This window comes from Hordeum vulgare, chromosome 3H (genome assembly GCF_904849725.1).
Source record: "Hordeum vulgare subsp. vulgare chromosome 3H, MorexV3_pseudomolecules_assembly, whole genome shotgun sequence".
NCBI classification, from domain to species: domain Eukaryota; kingdom Viridiplantae; phylum Streptophyta; class Magnoliopsida; order Poales; family Poaceae; genus Hordeum; species Hordeum vulgare.
The window spans coordinates 441,998,416-442,015,716 of record NC_058520.1 but is presented as its reverse complement, the minus strand read 5'-3'; the positions used below and the strand labels follow the sequence as shown (position 1 = coordinate 442,015,716).

The 17,301-nt window shown below is 49.4% G+C and overlaps 2 protein-coding genes across 4 annotated transcripts; one reads left to right on the top strand and one right to left on the bottom strand.

Annotated features, from left to right (window-relative positions):
• The first annotated feature begins 746 nt into the window (after positions 1–746).
• Positions 747–13,312, top strand: LOC123444150 (LEAF RUST 10 DISEASE-RESISTANCE LOCUS RECEPTOR-LIKE PROTEIN KINASE-like 1.2). 3 transcript variants are annotated; one of them, XM_045120775.1, is made up of 5 exons: positions 747–1,775; positions 11,268–11,303; positions 11,691–11,978; positions 12,052–12,502; positions 12,615–13,312. In XM_045120775.1, exons 1-5 carry the CDS (start codon positions 872–874, stop codon positions 13,069–13,071), a joined length of 2,136 nt encoding a protein of 711 aa, XP_044976710.1. In that variant the 5' UTR covers positions 747–871; the 3' UTR covers positions 13,072–13,312. The 3 variants fall into 3 exon arrangements, with proteins under 3 accessions (XP_044976710.1, XP_044976713.1, XP_044976712.1); XM_045120778.1 differs by lacking the exon at positions 747–1,775 and adding an exon at positions 1,795–3,729; XM_045120777.1 differs by lacking the exon at positions 747–1,775 and adding an exon at positions 4,396–8,559.
• Positions 13,313–13,452: 140 nt separating this feature from the next.
• On the bottom strand, positions 13,453–16,723 carry LOC123444151 (alpha/beta hydrolase domain-containing protein 17B). Its single transcript, XM_045120779.1, has 5 exons — positions 16,155–16,723; positions 14,999–15,035; positions 14,656–14,892; positions 14,534–14,581; positions 13,453–14,240 (listed from the first exon to the last, which is right to left on the bottom strand). Exons 1-5 carry the CDS (start codon positions 16,520–16,522, stop codon positions 13,842–13,844), a joined length of 1,089 nt encoding a protein of 362 aa, XP_044976714.1. The 5' UTR covers positions 16,523–16,723; the 3' UTR covers positions 13,453–13,841.
• Positions 16,724–17,301: the final 578 nt, after the last annotated feature.

Below are 17,301 nucleotides of genomic sequence, written 5' to 3'. Positions count from 1 at the left end.
ATACCAAGCCATTTTTCAATAACTCCAGCCGTAGCTAATTGCTCGCCATGATGACGAGGCATTCCCGATGAAGACCGTGTCCTCGAGGTTTCATTCACGGTAGTATCTAGCCTCGAGTAGTTGTGCAGGGAGGCTCTCCAGTTTAAAGATTAACCTCCAAGCTTTTCGAGCCAGCACCATGCTTATTTTCGGGTTGCAACAAATCATCCAAGCACGACAATGAACTTTCATTTTACAATTAAAGGTTCCTCAATAGAAGTCTCTCACCATCCTAGTGAGCTCATCCCAACCGGGAAAGTTAGTTTAAGCACATCCATAATGTATGTGCCCGCTACAGATTTGATGAGTGTCCCTTTACCAGGCTGAGCGAGGCGTCCATCTCCTCACTGGATAAAACGTTTTGTCAAGCTCATCTGTAAATTTTGGAAATGTCCTTTGATCCTGCGACCATGTGAAGTTGGAAGACCCAAGTATTTCTCTTAAAAAACCCAAGTATTGACGCGTTTTCAGTTGGTAGCTAAATTGTCTTGTGCAGAAAGGCACAAAAAGATATCACTCAAGTGGCAATGTACTGCTTCATCTATTGATTCGGCTTGGGGTCAAGTCAACTAGTGAAGCCATGGCATGACGTAAGGCAGCCCATCATGTTCCATTCATTTTGGCTGTTCTCCCAACAGCAAAGAGACCGAAGACGCCGAGACCGACTTGCTTCAGTCTTCCTCCAATCAGCTCACCCTAGCGGCACACCAACCAAGCAAATTGTCTACCAGACCCGGTCGTGCCCGCGGTTTAAATACGGCGGCGCTCCCTCAAACCAGTGGCGTGCAGGACCGAGCAGTAAACAGGCAGATTCGTCTTGCTCGTCTCGCCAATGGCTCACCTACCACCACCACCACCACACTCGCTCTTCCTCCTCTTCCTCGCCGTCCATGGCTTCGTCGCCTCCCATGGCTTGCCTCTTCCGCCGTCTAGCACCTACAACGATTCCATGTGCTCGGAGTCGTTCTGGTGTGGCGGCGTTGACATCAAATATCCATTCTATCTGTCAAACGCGATCCAAGAAACACCCAATTACACATCCCACTACTCTTGTGGCTACACCGATATGAAGATCTTCTGCCAAGGCGAGGGGGCAGCTGCGATCGCAACCCTTCCACTGGACCAATACAACTACACCGTCCACAGCATCATCTACGACAATCGCACCATCGTTCTCGGGGATAAGGAAGTCCTTAAGAGCGGCAAGTGCCCCACAGTGAGCCACAACGTGACATTCAGCTACGAGTGGCTCAACTACACCGACTCCTCGACCAACCTCACCTTCTTCTTGGACTGCTACTCCAGGCCAGGCGATCAGCAGCCTCCTAATTCTCAGGCAGAAGATTTCCAGGTCGACTGCAAAGGCATCAATTCGCCTGCAAGGCGTGGAGATGGCGTTTCCTTCGTCTTCACCTCTGAGCAAGGCAACGTTTCTGGAGAATACGAATTGGTTGAGCACTGCAGCGAGATTGTGGTCGTGCCCGTACATGAAGAAGTTCTGATGAGCGAGCCGCCCCTGTTACCGAATGATTACGGTGTCGTGCTTGAGCATGGATTCCAGTTGGAATGGAAGCAGAGCAGAGAGCAGGCATGCAACCTGTGCGAGGAATCCAAGGGACGCTGCGCCTACAGCGAGAACAGGCAATTCATTGGTTGCTTGTGCTCCGGTGGGAAGGTGGGTGCTCCGGACTGCAACGGCAGCGGCGCCGCCGCTGCGTATCCAAACACTTCATCAGGTAAGTTCTTTAGAACTGCTCCTTCAATTTTAGTCCCATCTGAAAACAAACGGCCGACATGTGAGCTGATTTCGCCGGAAGACAAACCTAGTTCCGTTGTGTGAGCCCACGCATGCTCACCCAGCAGACAAGAATAAAGAGTAATTTGGCATGCCATTTTGGCGCTTTCTTATCTACTCCTAGAGCAGTTGCTTGGCGATTTGCAACTCGTAACCTCCTGCACCCCCTCTCCGGTGCGTCGCTGCTGCTTGCCCGCTGCAAACGTCAACCTGATTTTTCACGGGCGCCAAGAGCGCATCTGTCGGTTTCGAATAGAGAATAGCGCGTGGGGTATACGGCAGAAGCAGTAGTAATATTCGTTCCCCATTTCGTCAGTCGTCAGTCGACAAGGATGGTTCCCGGCCTTTTCCACGCCCCTGCTTCACGTCGATCCGCACCAGCCGATGACTGTGGGGTTCATTGTCGTCAGGCGGACCGCTGCCTCGCGTTCGAGAAGCTCTTCGGAGCATTTCTGCTTTTCTTCTCTGAGCTTCCAGGGTTTGGTTTTAAAAACACATACCTATGCATCCTCACTAGGTCCTCGGACGACAGTTGACGTGGTCCTAATTCTTTCTGCACTTGGCCGGGATCCACCAAAACCAAGCGAACTGTTTTTACAGAGACTATATATGAAGAGAGCTTAGCAGTTAGCAATCCCCAAATTAAGAACTTTCGGTGCAAGGCACCAATGTACATACATCGACTAGAACAGAACGGAAGCCTTTCTTCCACGCGCATGGGCGGGTCTCCACGGGACAGCGACGGGAGGCACTAGTACAACAGACGACTCGCGTTGCGTGCCAGACTCGCGTTATGTATGCGCGACAGCGGCGGACTGGTCAAAGGTTTAAGCAAGAGGAGGGGCCTTCCCGGCATGTCCCTCTCATCGGCCTGCCGCTGCCAGCCGCCGGAGAAACTCGCGACGCCTCCGCCACTTATAAACGCAGACGGGCAGCGGCAAGGAAACAGACGACCCGGTGCAGGCAGGCAGCCACCAAACCAAGCCACCAAAGGAGAGGGAAAAGAAAGAGAGCTTCGCGCGCCTAACTTCGTTAGCTCATAGCCATGCCCATGCCTCTCTTGATGTGCCGCCGGGTGCTGCTGGTTCTCCTCCTCTGGGTCGCCGGCTCCCATGGCGATTCATCTGATGACACCTACGATTCCTCCGTGTGCCTGAATGAACCTTCCAGCTGCGGAAGCTTGCAGATCAGCTACCCGTTCTATCTCGCCGGGAAGACAAAAGATCTCAAGGGCAACGCCGACTCGTACTGCGGATATCCTGCCCTGGGGATCTTCTGCGAAGACGACAAGAGGCCCATCCTGCAGCTCAACGGCGCCGCCAGCTACACGGTGAAGAGCATCGACGGCGCGCTAGCAACCGTCTCTCTAGCCTACCCGGAGGTCGACGACGGCAGCCCCTGCCCGAGACCAAAAACCGACAGCAACGTGACTTTGCAACAGGGATCGTTGCTGTACTTTCCTGACAGCACGGTCGATTACCTTATCTTCTTCATCAACTGCACCTTCAACTCTACCTTCCTCCAGCCGAGTAAGATCACCCCGATGAGCTGCCAAACCCTTGGCGGTGGTACAGGATCCTCGTTCGTGCTTAAGGATGATGAAGTGCCCCTCGGGCACTGGCCGCAAGCGTGCAGAAAAGTCATACAACTGCCTGTGCACAAAGACCCGATCAAGTATGCTGATCCTGGATGGGAAAACGGTGGATACGCCGACCTTCTTCGTCAGGAATTCCAGGTGGGATGGAACGCCAGCGCGAAGCCACAGGAATGTGCCCAGTGCGAGGCATCCAATCCCAAGGGACGGTGCGGTTACAGCCGGGCCGGGGTTTTCATCGGCTGCTTGTGCCCTGACGGCCGAAGTTCTTCGAATAGCACCGTTTACTGCGATAGCACCGGTAAGTTCTTCGAATATTCAACTTTTCTTTGTAGAAGTAAAAGTTGCGTGTCTACTTGTTGTGCAGCCCTGTACGTAGGTGCGTCTTTTTTGCCTTCCAAAACAGCCGTGTAGGTGTGTCTGGCATGCTCTATCGGGCCTTCGAATTCAAAATAAAACCACGACACTTATTTTGGATCGAAGAGAGTAATATATGTTTCGAAGTTGGTAGGTGCCTATTCTCTTCTTCTTAATTTATATAGTGATGAGGCTTTTGGAATCTGGTTTTTTTTTAAAAAGGAACATATCCTTAATTTATATGGGCTCATGGCAAAATACCTCACACACATGCTTTTCAACCAACTATAAGCAAAGCCTAAACATTTCTTATCGCTGTAAGCAAAGCCTGTGAGACCGCAAAACTCTAAGCCTTCAGTTTCATCAGTTTGACTTCCAGCTGTGAGAGAGTCTGCACCCTTTGTTTCGGCGGGGGTGAGAGAGCCAGCAAGGCTGCAACTTGGGCCAACTTGTTGCATATAAATGTTGAGCTTCTTTCTCTGTGGCATTGTAATGCTTCAGGTTTATATCAGTACTAAACAGAAGCCCAGAAAATTCTAACTCGTAGGAGAGACCAATTCCCGCCCCGATTTGGACGTGATCGCTTCGTGTCAAGTAAACGCGTTCTATTTTACTCTTCTTTTATCTTGCCGGGAACGCATTTCTGTTACGTGAATGGTGAATAGGGTTGTTCGCATGTTTTCCACAACTATTGTCGGAAGGAATTAGACGCCGTCTCAACCATTCCACGGATATGCCTTTGTTTTTTTCTCCGATATGACGTTTCTTAGTCGTTATTACAATTTGTCTTGGTCGATTGAGCACATTTCTTTCTTGATCGACTGAGTTATTGACCAACTAGAATCCTAAGAAATCCATGCGACAGACTTGAGAGCGCGCCCAATGGCACGCCCCCGCCTTGTCGTCTCCTCGTGAGACTTCTCGTCTCCTCTTGAAGCTTTTAGTGTGTCTTCTGATTCAGAAAAAATCGTTAAAAATTTCGTCACGTTTGAACTACGTTTGGTATAGTTTTTCTGTAAAACTGAAAACAACAGCGAGCGGAAGCCAGGCACCTTCACAATATGTCCACCTTCTTCTCCTCTAGTTTCGACATCAGCAGTGAAGACACATCTGGTTTGGGGCCATATGGCTCTACGGCTGGATGTGACGCATAGGCATATTGTGGGAGGTATGAGAAGAAAGTGAGTGAGGGTTTAAGGAATAGGTTGAGTTGGAACAGGGGCACCCTGGTGAGGGCGTGTTAGAGGAGAGGAGGTACGACCAATGGAGATTCTTCATCAGGGCCATATTGGGCCATCGCACCCCTGCCGCCTTTCCCCAACAACCGATCAAAAAATGTAAATATATCTTAGTATCTCAGCCATATTTGAGCAAAACAAACCATCATAGTTAAGAAAGACGCGCCTAAGCAAGCGCTTAAGTGCGCCTAGGCTTTAGGCGATAGCAAAACGCCTAGCGAATAACTACACTTAATTTGCGTAAGACGATGGCAAAACGCACAATTAACGCCTAGCGGAATGGCACCAACCTCTGCCCCTAAGGGAAGGGACACGGTTGGGTTGCTTAGGGTTTATATATCATTGTCGTGGTTGATCTTTTGGGTCATTTAGTGATGGTGAATTTTGCATTGATAGATCAACATTAGTCACCACTAACCGTTGAATTTATGCCCGCCAGTCGTGTCCGTACCACTGATGGCTCATCTGTAGCTGGACACAAATGTTTGACTACTAATGGTTGTTTTGTAGTAGTGACTCTTCACTAATGCAAGCACACGGCCAAACTAGTTGTCTCTTTTTAGGGCGTGGATCACAAGACAGGCGACAAGACAGTAGACCCAGTGGACATTGGATGTAGCTTGGCTTCATGAGACCTGGGTACCACAGTTATGTGTGTGCGAGAAGCGTCATGGGCTTGGGTGGCAACGCCTAAGTCAAGTGGCGAGTCTCCAATTAGACTACGACATCGAAGCGTCGATGCCGCCTGATTTGATGAGTCGGGCCAAGAGCTAGGCTTTCAGTCATATTCAAGGGGGGAGAAAGATCACAATGATGCCTCCGATGAAGGACATTGATGTTCGCATCGGAATCTATCGTCAATCCGCAATAGCCTTTGTTTGGTCCACATCTTCCCACGCCTAGCAATTGCATCGCCTCCATTTTTGCAGAACCACCATCCTAGAGGCCACCATTGCTCGGGCCCAAAAAGCTCTAGATTAGACCTACCAGCCTTGCCACCTCTCGCTCTAGTGGCCAACTCACCCACCTTACGTCCGAGAAGAAAGACATCGTCCATGAGCATTGCCTATCAAGGGAAGAATGTGATAGTTCGTCAACTGCGAGACGTGATAGTTCGTCAACTGCCAGACGAGGGCACCGCCCTGGTTACCGCGCCATTGCTGCTAGCTAGTAAGCCATCATAGTGGAAGAATGGCCGTTGTTATCCACCATAAAGGCAGATACTGCAATGTCTCCCGACGATGGCGTAGATGCTTGGATTTGACATACATACACCATGGCGGGAGACGTCACCATCCACCATGAGGCTTGGAGAAGGTGGACGCGACCAGGGTTGGGAGAAAGAGTAGAGGCGACTAGCACCTGTCGGTTATATCGAATCAATTCGAGAGTCTATTGAAGGTTTCGCCATGGAAGTTTATTAGAACCATATGAGTATTTTCTTCTAACCGGAAAGGTTTATGGATCATCTCATTTTTGAAGATTTTCGTAACCATGTCGTCGTTGCATTGCGTGTGAGAAGGGAGAATAGAAAGGTAAAGGGAGCGGTTGGGATGTCCACATGGCCGAAGAGAGAGTGTGCATAACCACCTCCCTAAACGTGCAGGTGCAGAATGCGTTCCGAAAGGCAACCAAATATTTCTAGATAAAACGTCAAATTATATCATATAGACCGCGAGAGTATTTCCTTCGACATGCAACAAAAAAGAAAGAAAACAACGTCGAGTCGGTCGAGTCGCGGCTCAGCTACGGGGAGGGAGAAGACTTTAGGCTGATAATCTAAAGTGTATGGATACAAGTTATCTTTTACTATCACTTTGCCTTTTGGTCCCTGGTACGATGGACACCTGGTTGCCTTGTGGTATCCATCATATTCTTATCTTTGCGATAGGAGCAGCCAAATCCCTACCCGCCAAATTCAAATGTGCTTAGCCGCTATTTAAGCCGTCAAAAGGGGGATCCACGCTCTATAATATCCATATCTCGTATTTTATTTTCTTCTAAGTATCTAGAAATAGCTCGTCTAGTATTGATGGATAAAGATGCGAACCCTTTACCGAGGAACAAGAGTGCTCCTCGCATCCAGCTACTTTCAAATCTCTTTATACCAAATCAAGTCCAAAGTCTATTGAAGGTTTCACTTTGGAAATTTATTAGAACCATTTGAGATTTCTCTTCTAACTAGAAAGGTTTATGGATCATCTGAATTTTGAAGATTTTCTAGTAATCAAGAGTATTGTTGCATCGCGCGTGAGAAAAAAGGGAAGATGGAAAGGTCATGGAGCGGTTGGGACGTCCACGTGGCCGAAGACAGAGTGTGTGCACAGCCACCTTCCTGAGAATCGTTCCCAAAGACAACCAAATCTTCCAGAGTAGATAAAATGCCAAATTATATCACCACGAGCATATTTCCTTGGACGGCAACAAAAAGAAACCACTCGACGCGACTCAGCTACGGGGAGGGAGGAGACTTGACACAGGTGCAACTGCCACAGGCGTCCTATCAACTGTCACGGTGCCGTACGTCCTGCACTGCACTGCCCAACCTACCTACCCAACCGGCCACGGCCAACCCCCTCACCCCAACCCCGCCAAGCCATGCTCAGACCGCGGCTTATAACCAGGCCGCAGGCAGGCACCCACACCTCACCAGCCACGCAAGAAACTGGCCATGCCTCCCCTCCAGCGCCACATCACCGCCCTCCTCGTCGTCCTCTTCGCTGCCGCTTCCCATGGCGATCCGACGTGCCAGCTCGAGCCTTCCGTCTGCGGCGATCTCACCGTCCGGTACCCGTTCCATCTTTACAACGGGACAGACGAGGCGCTCACGGGGTACGGCGAGCCGCCGCAGTCGTCGTACTGCGGCTACCCCGGTCTGGCCATCGTCTGCGACGACGACAAGCCCTTCCTCCGCCTCGGCGCCGACGACTACACCTACACGGTGTCAGACATCAACTACACCAGCCTCACCGTGTCCCTCGCCGACGCCGACGTCGGCGTCGGCGACAGCACCTGCCCTACGGTGCGTCACAACGTGACCGTCCGGGACCCCTTCCATCTGCCCACCTCCACCGTCGCCTACCTCTTCTTCTTCCTCAACTGCACCTTCGACCCGGACGCCGTTCTCGGCCCCAAGCCATCGCGCAAGCCGCCGAGCATCAAGCCGGTCACCTGCGGAGGCACCGAAGGAGAGGCCATTGCCATGTCCTTCGTGCTCCCGGAGCGCGAGATCCCTCCCAAGGACTGGTGGCAGGCGTGCCGGTCAGTCTACGCGGCCCCGGTGCTCAAGGACGCGCTCCCGGCCGACGCCAAGGACCCCGGATGGAGGGAGGACGGGTACGCCAAGGCTCTCCGCGGCGGGTTCCAGGCGGGCTGGGACCGGAGCTCCGGCCCGTGCGCCCAGTGCGAGCAATCCGGCGGCAAGTGCGGCTACAACCGCACCGGCGGCCTCCTGGGCTGCTTCTGCGCCAATGGCGCCCTGGCGGGCACCGCCGCCGGCTGCAGCAAGATATCCGACACCACCGCGCCGCTGCCCGGTAAGCCGCACCAATTCCGATCAAACTGCTGCAGCACATCGCACCGTATAAACCATCTAATTGATTTTGGTGCTGAATCATCGTCTGCCTTGCCCGTCCTTCACTCGCAACCAACAATCCGGACGCTCTGGGTAGCTTGGCTTGGCAGACACTTGTACGTAGTAATTTGCATGCCATAATTGAAGTCATAGGGGCTCATAGTACTCGCTAGCTTCATCCACACTCTTAAGCCATAACCTGACGGATGCATAGGCCTGGCCAACCGGAGAATTATCAGCGTACGCTTTTCAAAAAGAAAGAGAAATATATATCAGCGTGTGAAAGGAACCAAAGCTCTCCTCCCTGGAAAAAGAAAGGGAGCAAAGCTTAAATCACATCAGTACAATTCGTCCTCCCATACCTTCTTTTCCGTCTGACAATGACGCCCCCTTCCGATGGCCCAACCGTCCTTACTCTCTCTAGAAGATCCATGTCCGGCAGACACGTCGGCTTCAGTATACGGCTACGCGGGGAGGAAAATCAATTGACAGCTGTTGCACTGCACAGCGACGCAACTCCATTCATGGACTCGTTCTCAACTCCAAAATCCGTCTCCGATTATGTGTTATCGGAGACGATTATGGACTACTACCTCCGTCTCAAAATGTAAGACTGTCTACTGTTTTAGGTGACGATTTTGGAGTTCAGAACTCGTTCTGGAGTATACTTTTCAGTTTTCATGCCTTGTCTACTGCCTACTGTTCCCGATTACTCCAAGATCAAACTCATTCTGGAGTACTTTTCATGCCCTGTCTACTGTCTTAGCCACTGCAGCTTCCCGGCAGCGAATTAATGGGCGATTAGGTGATCGGTCGCAAAGTTGATGTGCGCTGGGCGCTGTTTATTTGAGGGGTCGACATCCTTTCACACTTTGCAACACAAGACAGGCACATTCATTCGACGGCTGGTCGTTGTTGCCCTGCATCTCTGCTGTTCACACCGCATGATCCCCATAGGCCAGATGCAGCAACTTGAGATCTGGGTCACCTCCAAAATCTGTGCAAATCTTCTATCATATAACTACAATATCGTTACTTTGGACCATCGACGTCTGATTTGAACTGTTTGGGGGCGTGTTATTCAGCTTTTATCTTTCAACCAAACCTAGAAAAATCCATAGGTGTGAGTTGGTGGCTCAAATTTTAGCCTTCTATCTTTTGTGGAGAATAATTTCAGCCCTAATGCAAAAGCAAAGCATTGTAGTTCATTGTTAAGTATAAAACCCAAGACTTTCCAGATGTCTTTTCAAATGTCTTTGATTCTGAATGCTCTTTCAGATGTCATGGTCAGCCAATATTTTCATTTTTTTATGAAGGAAATTTTTTCAGTGTTTCAGCTGTCTTGAGCATATGGTTTTGCCTGCCTTTATGACTTCTTCAATTTTCTTTCCTGATGCCGATGCCCTACCTATATGTATCTGTCATGTTCTGCTAAAATACGACTACCTGCCATGCCTCCTATATACACTTCCTCCGTTCCTAAATATAAGTCTTTTTAGAGATTTCACTAAGAGACTACATACGGAGCAAAATAAGTGAATCTATATTCTAATGTATGTCTATATACATCCATGAAATGCAAACGGGTACGTTTTGCTAGGAGGGAGTATATGTTAACTGACTCTAAGGACTAAAGCCCACCATGAAATGCAAACGTGTACGCTTTGCTACAGCTTTATCCAGAGTCATAGTATTTTCTTCTTACTGTCATGATGCACCATTTCGTGAAAGCAAAATGTTAATTCTTTAACAAAACTAGGAAAAGATGAATGCAAAGATCCCGCATCTGCTTTTATCTTTTCCTAATCTAGACAAGTTCAGATGGTGTGAGTTGGTCGCTAAAATTTCGCTCCATCTCTCTTCAGTGGGGAATAAATTGAGCCCTAATGCAAAAACATGGAAGTTCATTGTTAATATAAAACCAAGACTTTGCAGGCCATTCATTATTCTTTGAATGCTTTTCCGAATGCTCTGACGTCAACTGCCAGATGTTCGTTTCATTATTTCAGCTGTCTTAAGCATATATGTTTGCCTGCCTTTAAGACATCTTCAGATTTCTTTCCTGATGCCGATACCCTGCATCTCATAACTTTATCCAAGGTCCTAGTATTTTCGTCTCCTTGTCATGATGCACCATTTCTTGAAAACTAAATGTTAATCCTCCAATGAAACTAAGAAAATATTGATGCAAAGATTCCGCGTCTGCTCTGTTAGTGCAAGATTTGGATTTTAAAAGTGCAGGTGGTTATTCGTCGGAAGTGAAAAGCTATAAACCCATCCTTTCCATTATGGCCAAAGTTTCCAGGCTTTAAAGAATAGCATGTGTGACTGTCATTACCATGTAAGGCAGGCGTTCTGCCGATTTCATTAAGACAATGAAAAAACAGAAAAACAGAGTGTTGTCCATATTTAACGTAAAACACCCCCAAGATTATGACATGGCTATACACACTGTATAGGCTTGCTGGCAAATGTGTGACTGTCACCTTGGCACAGTTCCCCATGCTGTTTCTTTGTATCATATCGGCAGCAGATCCAACGTCTTCTCCTAGATTAGTTAGGCTCCAACAAATAATCTGAATCAATATCAGCAAATAATCAATTAGACGTTTAATTATCCCTGTAATCTCCATTTCTAACTTTTTGTGTGTTCGTTAATCTTTCTTGTAGGATTGAAGAAGAAAAATACAACAGGGGTTATAGTAGGTATGCATATTTCCTGCGTCACTTATCAATATATACATGCAGTTAATTTCTTGCCTTTTATATTCAGTTTGAGGTACTTCATCAGCTATGATTGATATGTGAAATCTGAACTCCTTGAACTTGCTGCTCACGCTGTTTTTGAACTGCATTATTGATTTAACTACTAAACAATACCAATAAAATTGCTCTCTACACCACTTCAATTCTCAATCTATGCAATGGTTACAGTACACCCAATATAGAGACTGGGTAGATGAAAAGAAAAAACTTCAGATCTGTTGTACAACTCGCAGTTCACCTGTATCTGTTCATTCTCCTAGGTAGGACTTCTACATTCTGGCCCCATCGGCCATCACTAATATGTTCGATCTTCATTCGCTATTTTAGGTGCAGTGGTCGGTGCTACCGCTGTCTTGCTTGCTCTTGCCGCGATAGCCTTTTTGTTCATTCGCAAGAGAAGGCAGAGGAAGGTGGTGAACTCGTCTTCGAAGCTCCTCAAGTACCGGTACAGCGGCTCCGGCGGGACCCCGACGCGCTCCAGGGGCGGCGACATGGAGTCCGGCAGCTCCCAGGACATGGGCAACCGGTTCAGCTACGAAGAGCTCGAGGAGGCCACCGATTCCTTCAACGAGAAAAGAGAGCTCGGCGACGGCGGCTTCGGCACCGTCTACAAAGGTACAACACGTGAAATGCACCTCTGCAGCAATCTAGCTCCGTTGCTGGAGACCTGAGCTTTGATCGGTTGCAGGGTACCTTGGGGACGGTCGGGTGGTGGCGGTGAAGCGGCTGTACAACAACAGCTACCGGCGCGTGGAGCAGTTCGTGAACGAGGCGGCCATCCTGGCCCGGCTGCGGCACCCGAACCTGGTCATGTTCTACGGCTGCACCTCCAAGGAGAGCCGCGAGCTGCTCCTGGTCTACGAGTTCGTCCAGAACGGGACGGTCGCCGACCACCTCCACGGGCCCCGCGCGGCGGAGCGCGCCCTGCCATGGCCGCTCCGACTGAATGTCGCCGTCGAGTCCGCGGCGGCGCTCACCTACCTCCACGCCATCGAGCCGCCCATCGTGCACCGCGACGTCAAGACCAACAACATCCTCCTCGACACCGACTTCCACGTCAAGGTCGCCGACTTCGGCCTCTCCCGGCTCTTCCCGCTGGACGCCACCCACGTCTCCACCGCCCCCCAGGGCACCCCAGGGTACGCAGCCATGTCGCTCCGGTCCATGGCATATACTCTACTCGTAGGTCGTAGCATTGTGCAGACACAGGAGCATGTAACCGACCATTGTGTCCATTGTTGCTGATGGCAGGTACGTGGACCCGGAGTACCACCAGTGCTACCAGCTGACGGACAAGAGCGACGTGTACAGCTTCGGCGTGGTGCTGGTGGAGCTCATCTCGTCCAAGCCCGCCGTGGACATCACCCGGCAGAGGAACGAGATCAACCTGGCCGGCATGGCCATCAGCAAGATCCAGAAGTGCCAGATCGAGGAGCTGGTGGACCTGGAGCTCGGCTTCGAGTCGGACCCGGCGACGAGGAAGATGATGACCATGGTGGCGGAGCTGGCCTTCCGGTGCCTGCAGCAGAACGGCGAGATGCGACCGCCGATCAGGGAGGTGCTGGACGTGCTCAGGGCCATCCAGGATGAATGCCTGGGCCACAAAGACGGAGGAGGCAAAGGCAAGGACTTTGTCGAGCCCTTCTCTCCCAACACCGTGCACGCTCCATGGGACAGCAGGACTACCACCCCTAACACCAGCCAGTAGTAGATTAGATCAGTGTTTGCGGCCGGTCCAGTTTTTATTTTATCACTAGTGAGAGCTGCTCGCCGCGTATGAGGCGATCCGACGATTTTTTTTCCCCTTTCCAGGTGATGTAAATATGTGCTTGTTTTTTTGAACTGCTTAGAGCAGAGGCAGTACTGCACATACATACATTGGAGTGGTGTGCTGAACTGGTTATATGTATGATACATATGATGATGATTACATAGGTTTCCTTTTACCATTTGGGATTCGCCTGATCTTGAGTTCTGTCCATTCTGCAGCCCCAACAGTCAGATTCTAAGTAATCTAAGTAATACTCCTATATCATGAAGCGTAGAACGAGACACTAATCTAAGTAATAAGTGGGAAGCTCAGTGCCTGGAAGCCACAAAACATATGAACACTATATTTGCATATCCAGACTAGAATTTGTTGCTTGTGGCAGCAAATGTTCTATCTCTGTCCCCCGTGATTACAGACAATAACGGTACACTTTTACATGATGGGAATCCTACTGCCACTGGGGGGTTGCGATACAGGTTAATTAACCAAGAAAGTTACCATGTTGAGACGTACCCTCTTTGATAAATACTCGTAACAGTTTATTCAGCAGCTTCCGGTTCCTTTTCCCACATTTAAACAGCTATTATCCCTCTACTGCGGGAACTGTCGGCGTCGTTCCTCGCTATACAGTATGACACAGTTGCTTGATTCCCGTTCCATGGTGTTTGGAAACTACTCCATCAACTGTGCAGACGTCATATCATAGATCACCAAACCAAGCATCTTCTCCTCCTAAACTTGTCAACGTCATCTGAGCTCATTCGTGGCTTTTCAGGAACATCCACTGTTTTGGATTTCCCAACTCTACTATCTAAGCTCTTCCGCGAGATCTGTCGGCACTTTGCAGCTTCTTGCGGTTTGTCCGAGGATACAGATTCTGCGTCTTTACGAGAAGTGTCTTCCGTTGCTGGTAACTCTTTCAAGTCAGGTTTTGTCGATTTTTTGCCAAGGCTCGACACAAACTTCTTCAAGTGCCTGATGTAGTCAGGATACAGCTCAAGGTTGCAGTGCCCACCGCCACTTAGCCACAGAGGTGAATGTTTCACCTTGCAAAGCTCCCATAGCTGCTTTCCATGGGACCAATCAACAACGTCGTCTGACGTGCCCTGGCATAAGTATTATAATTGTTTCAGTTATGACAACTGAAGCACTAAAATTCTGATGTAAAAAACTGTGGTGATAGATGTTATATCACCCCAGCAAGTTCGACATCTGATTGTTCATTTGATTCATTTTTGTTTAACTTCCACATACTTGGCTTAGTGAGCATTTACAAATGAATCATTTATCTTTAGCTTCTCAATGTAGTGGTATTACAAGTCCAATTATCCCACAAGAGAGGCAATGCAAGAGACAGACAGTATTGAAAAAGAAGAGGGCAGGGTAAAGTAGAACTTACATGAATGACAAGAACCGGGCAATTTACCAAGCTGATCTTGTCGACATTCTACAAAGTGGATGAAAATATATCAGCCATTGATCAACCACAACTCTGGGGAGGAGGGGGTAAATCGAATTTACCTTGTAAATGTCAAACCAAAAAGATTTTTTGACTGGATATAGCACTCTCAGTCCGGATAAAATGGGACTGTGCAGAACCACAGCTCGCAAGTTTGGCAACCGTGAAGCAAGATCTATGGTTGGACCACTTCCAACAGACTGGCCATACAAAATTATATCTTCATCTGGCACACCATATTTTTCCTTGAGGCAGTTATATGCTGCTTCAATGTCTGCATATGTATTATACTCAGTGGGCTGTTCAATGGAAGAATAAATTGTCCATTAAGATATGCTTGCATAGAAGATTAGCATTGCTACGTAAGTTAAAAGATGAAGCAGCAAAGAGCAAACACAAATATACCTTCCCTGTAGACCTCCCATAACCAGCATAATCATACCTGCAACACATACATATGGGGTCTATTAAGATGGATATCAGGAGGGAAACATATTCTTGTGTAGGGTACTAACTTTGAACAAAAATCAAGCACGAGCATAAAGGGAAAACTATAATATGTCATGTGTGTGCGCGCGCGTATTTGGGGTGGGGGAGGGGGTCTTGGGATCCATAATTGATGCACATACGTCTGCGTAATTCCAATCATTAGGTACATTGGTGATCCACTAGACAGACCCACTAATTATGCCTCGAAATACAACATACCATCTCCTCATCATTCAAAAGGCTTCTTGTGTCAGATCCAAGCTACCTCCACAAAATACATTATCTTATTTCTTTGGCACACCCACAATGTCGGGTACAGTACTTCAGCTCCATTCTTACCGTATAACGGTATAACTAACAAGAGATAGCCTGGAACTATTAAACTTAAGTTACAAAATTCCTGCTGTAGCACATACAGCATGCCTACAAGGAAACCGCTCATGTATTCTGAAATCCATCCAATCCTAGAAATAAGGTCGATGTTTTCTAAACTAACGGACGGATACGGTGTGTCCCTTAACACCAAAAACAAGAACCGAAAATACGTTGAGGGTGTCGCAATTTTGGACAGCAATACAAAGATAATTTTCATGGTTGGACAGATTACATAGTGCTAAACAGTAACTGGAACCGGAAACGTGGTATCTTGCTACCAGCAAATACAGCTGAATTTCATCCGCAGTTAATACTAGCAACTAGGTTCTTTTTCCCGCAAAAAACTAAGTTGTTTTTCCTGTGCAATTCAAAAATTTGAGCCTAGATAAGAGGATCTGCAGCAGTGAAGTACTACCTAAATATAAGGTGATTCATTGAGAATTTACCCCGAACAAAATAGAGAAACCCCCTTTTTTGCAAGATTGCAGCAACCAATCAGAAATAGGCACGCCGAATCTAATAGTACTAATAATAAATGCACACCAAATATCTATTTACTACTCCAGTACGCACCTTTCCCAAACGTCTCCCGGAAGTTTCCCCCAATGGAAACCTTCTCACTAGCGAGCAACTCCGGTTTAGAAGTAGCAGCCGCAAGAATGAAGCGGAGTGATGCGGGGGGGAAGGGGCGCATTACCCGAAAATGTTGACGCGGAGGCGGCGGCTGAGCTCGACGAAGAGGCCGTACATCTGGCCGAGGTCGGCAGCGTTGCCGTGGGAGTAGAGCAGCGTGGCGGAGGCCCGCGCGTGGCGCACGTAGACGGCGACGATCTCGTTCCCGCGGCGCGTGCGGAGGCGCACCACCTCCGTGGCGTCCTCCTCCTCGGCGGCGGCGGCGGAGGAGGAGTCCCCGCCGCCGTCCCGCCTCCGGCGGCGCGCGGGGGGGCGAGAGATCTCGGGGATGAGGAGGCGGCCGGTGGCCGCGTCGGCGACGACCGTGTAGGAGGGCGGCGTGGGCGGGAAGAAGGCGAAGCGCGCGGCGATGGTGGACGTCACCCCGCCCATGACGTCGGCGGGCTCCGGGAGGCGCGGTGTGGTCAGCTACGCCGCCGCCTCGGGGCGCGCGGCGGCATGCGAGGTGGAGGAGGGTTTGGATCGGAGGGTTTGGTGGTGGTGGTGGTGGTGGGAGCAGAGAGGAGGGGGGAGGGAGGTGGGAGCTCACTCACTCGCTGGAGCGAGCTTTTTTCCTGGCGAGCGCGTTTAATCCTAGCGCTGGATTTAGCTCGGGGTTTCTTTAGATTTTAGCGGAAGGAGCGAAGCGGTTGGACTCACCCGGACCGGAATGTGGCGGATCGGCTGAGGCCGTGCCCGCCAATTCTGTGGTCGTCGTGGTAGCCTATGGTCTCTATGACTCTACGGTGGGTGGCCAACTAGTGAAACATTTCTCCCTGCTTTCTCTTTAACTGTATTTTTTTACTGGTACTAATCAAAATGGATTAGAGAACTAGGGGTGGCTGGACGAAGAGAACTAGGAGTCCAGCTACGTTGAAGGGAGAGAACATGGCAAGGCTGGTACCCTTTTTCGTTTCCCGATAAAAGAAAAGGTTTGTCTTTGGGATAGGGGGGTGTAAAGGAATGACGACTGCAACATACCAGTACATGACAAGCTGTATGGCTCCTTTTGTAAAGAACTCGTCTATCTTTCCCTCTCTCGCTGCGCTTCATCGTCAGTGCGGGGCATGTGCTCGAGCTTGGAGTGTATCCTACACTTAATTGGGACGGCTCGAGCAAATGTAAATAAACCTACGCATACACAAACTTGGCGAAATCAACAAACCATGGGC

Coding starts and splice junctions, on each gene's coding strand:
- LOC123444150 (XM_045120775.1), top strand. CDS start 872: ATGGCTCACCTACCACCACCACCACCACACTCGCTCTTCCTCCTCTTC. Junction 11,979..12,051: donor CTTCGGCACCGTCTACAAAG/GTACAACACGTG, acceptor GATCGGTTGCAG/GGTACCTTGGGGACGGTCGG. Junction 12,503..12,614: donor GCCCCCCAGGGCACCCCAGG/GTACGCAGCCAT, acceptor TGCTGATGGCAG/GTACGTGGACCCGGAGTACC.
- LOC123444151 (XM_045120779.1), bottom strand. CDS start 16,522: ATGGGCGGGGTGACGTCCACCATCGCCGCGCGCTTCGCCTTCTTCCCG. Junction 15,036..16,154: donor CTCCGCGTCAACATTTTCGG/GTAATGCGCCCC, acceptor TATGTGTTGCAG/GTATGATTATGCTGGTTATG. Junction 14,582..14,655: donor TTTGGTTTGACATTTACAAG/GTAAATTCGATT, acceptor TCCACTTTGTAG/AATGTCGACAAGATCAGCTT.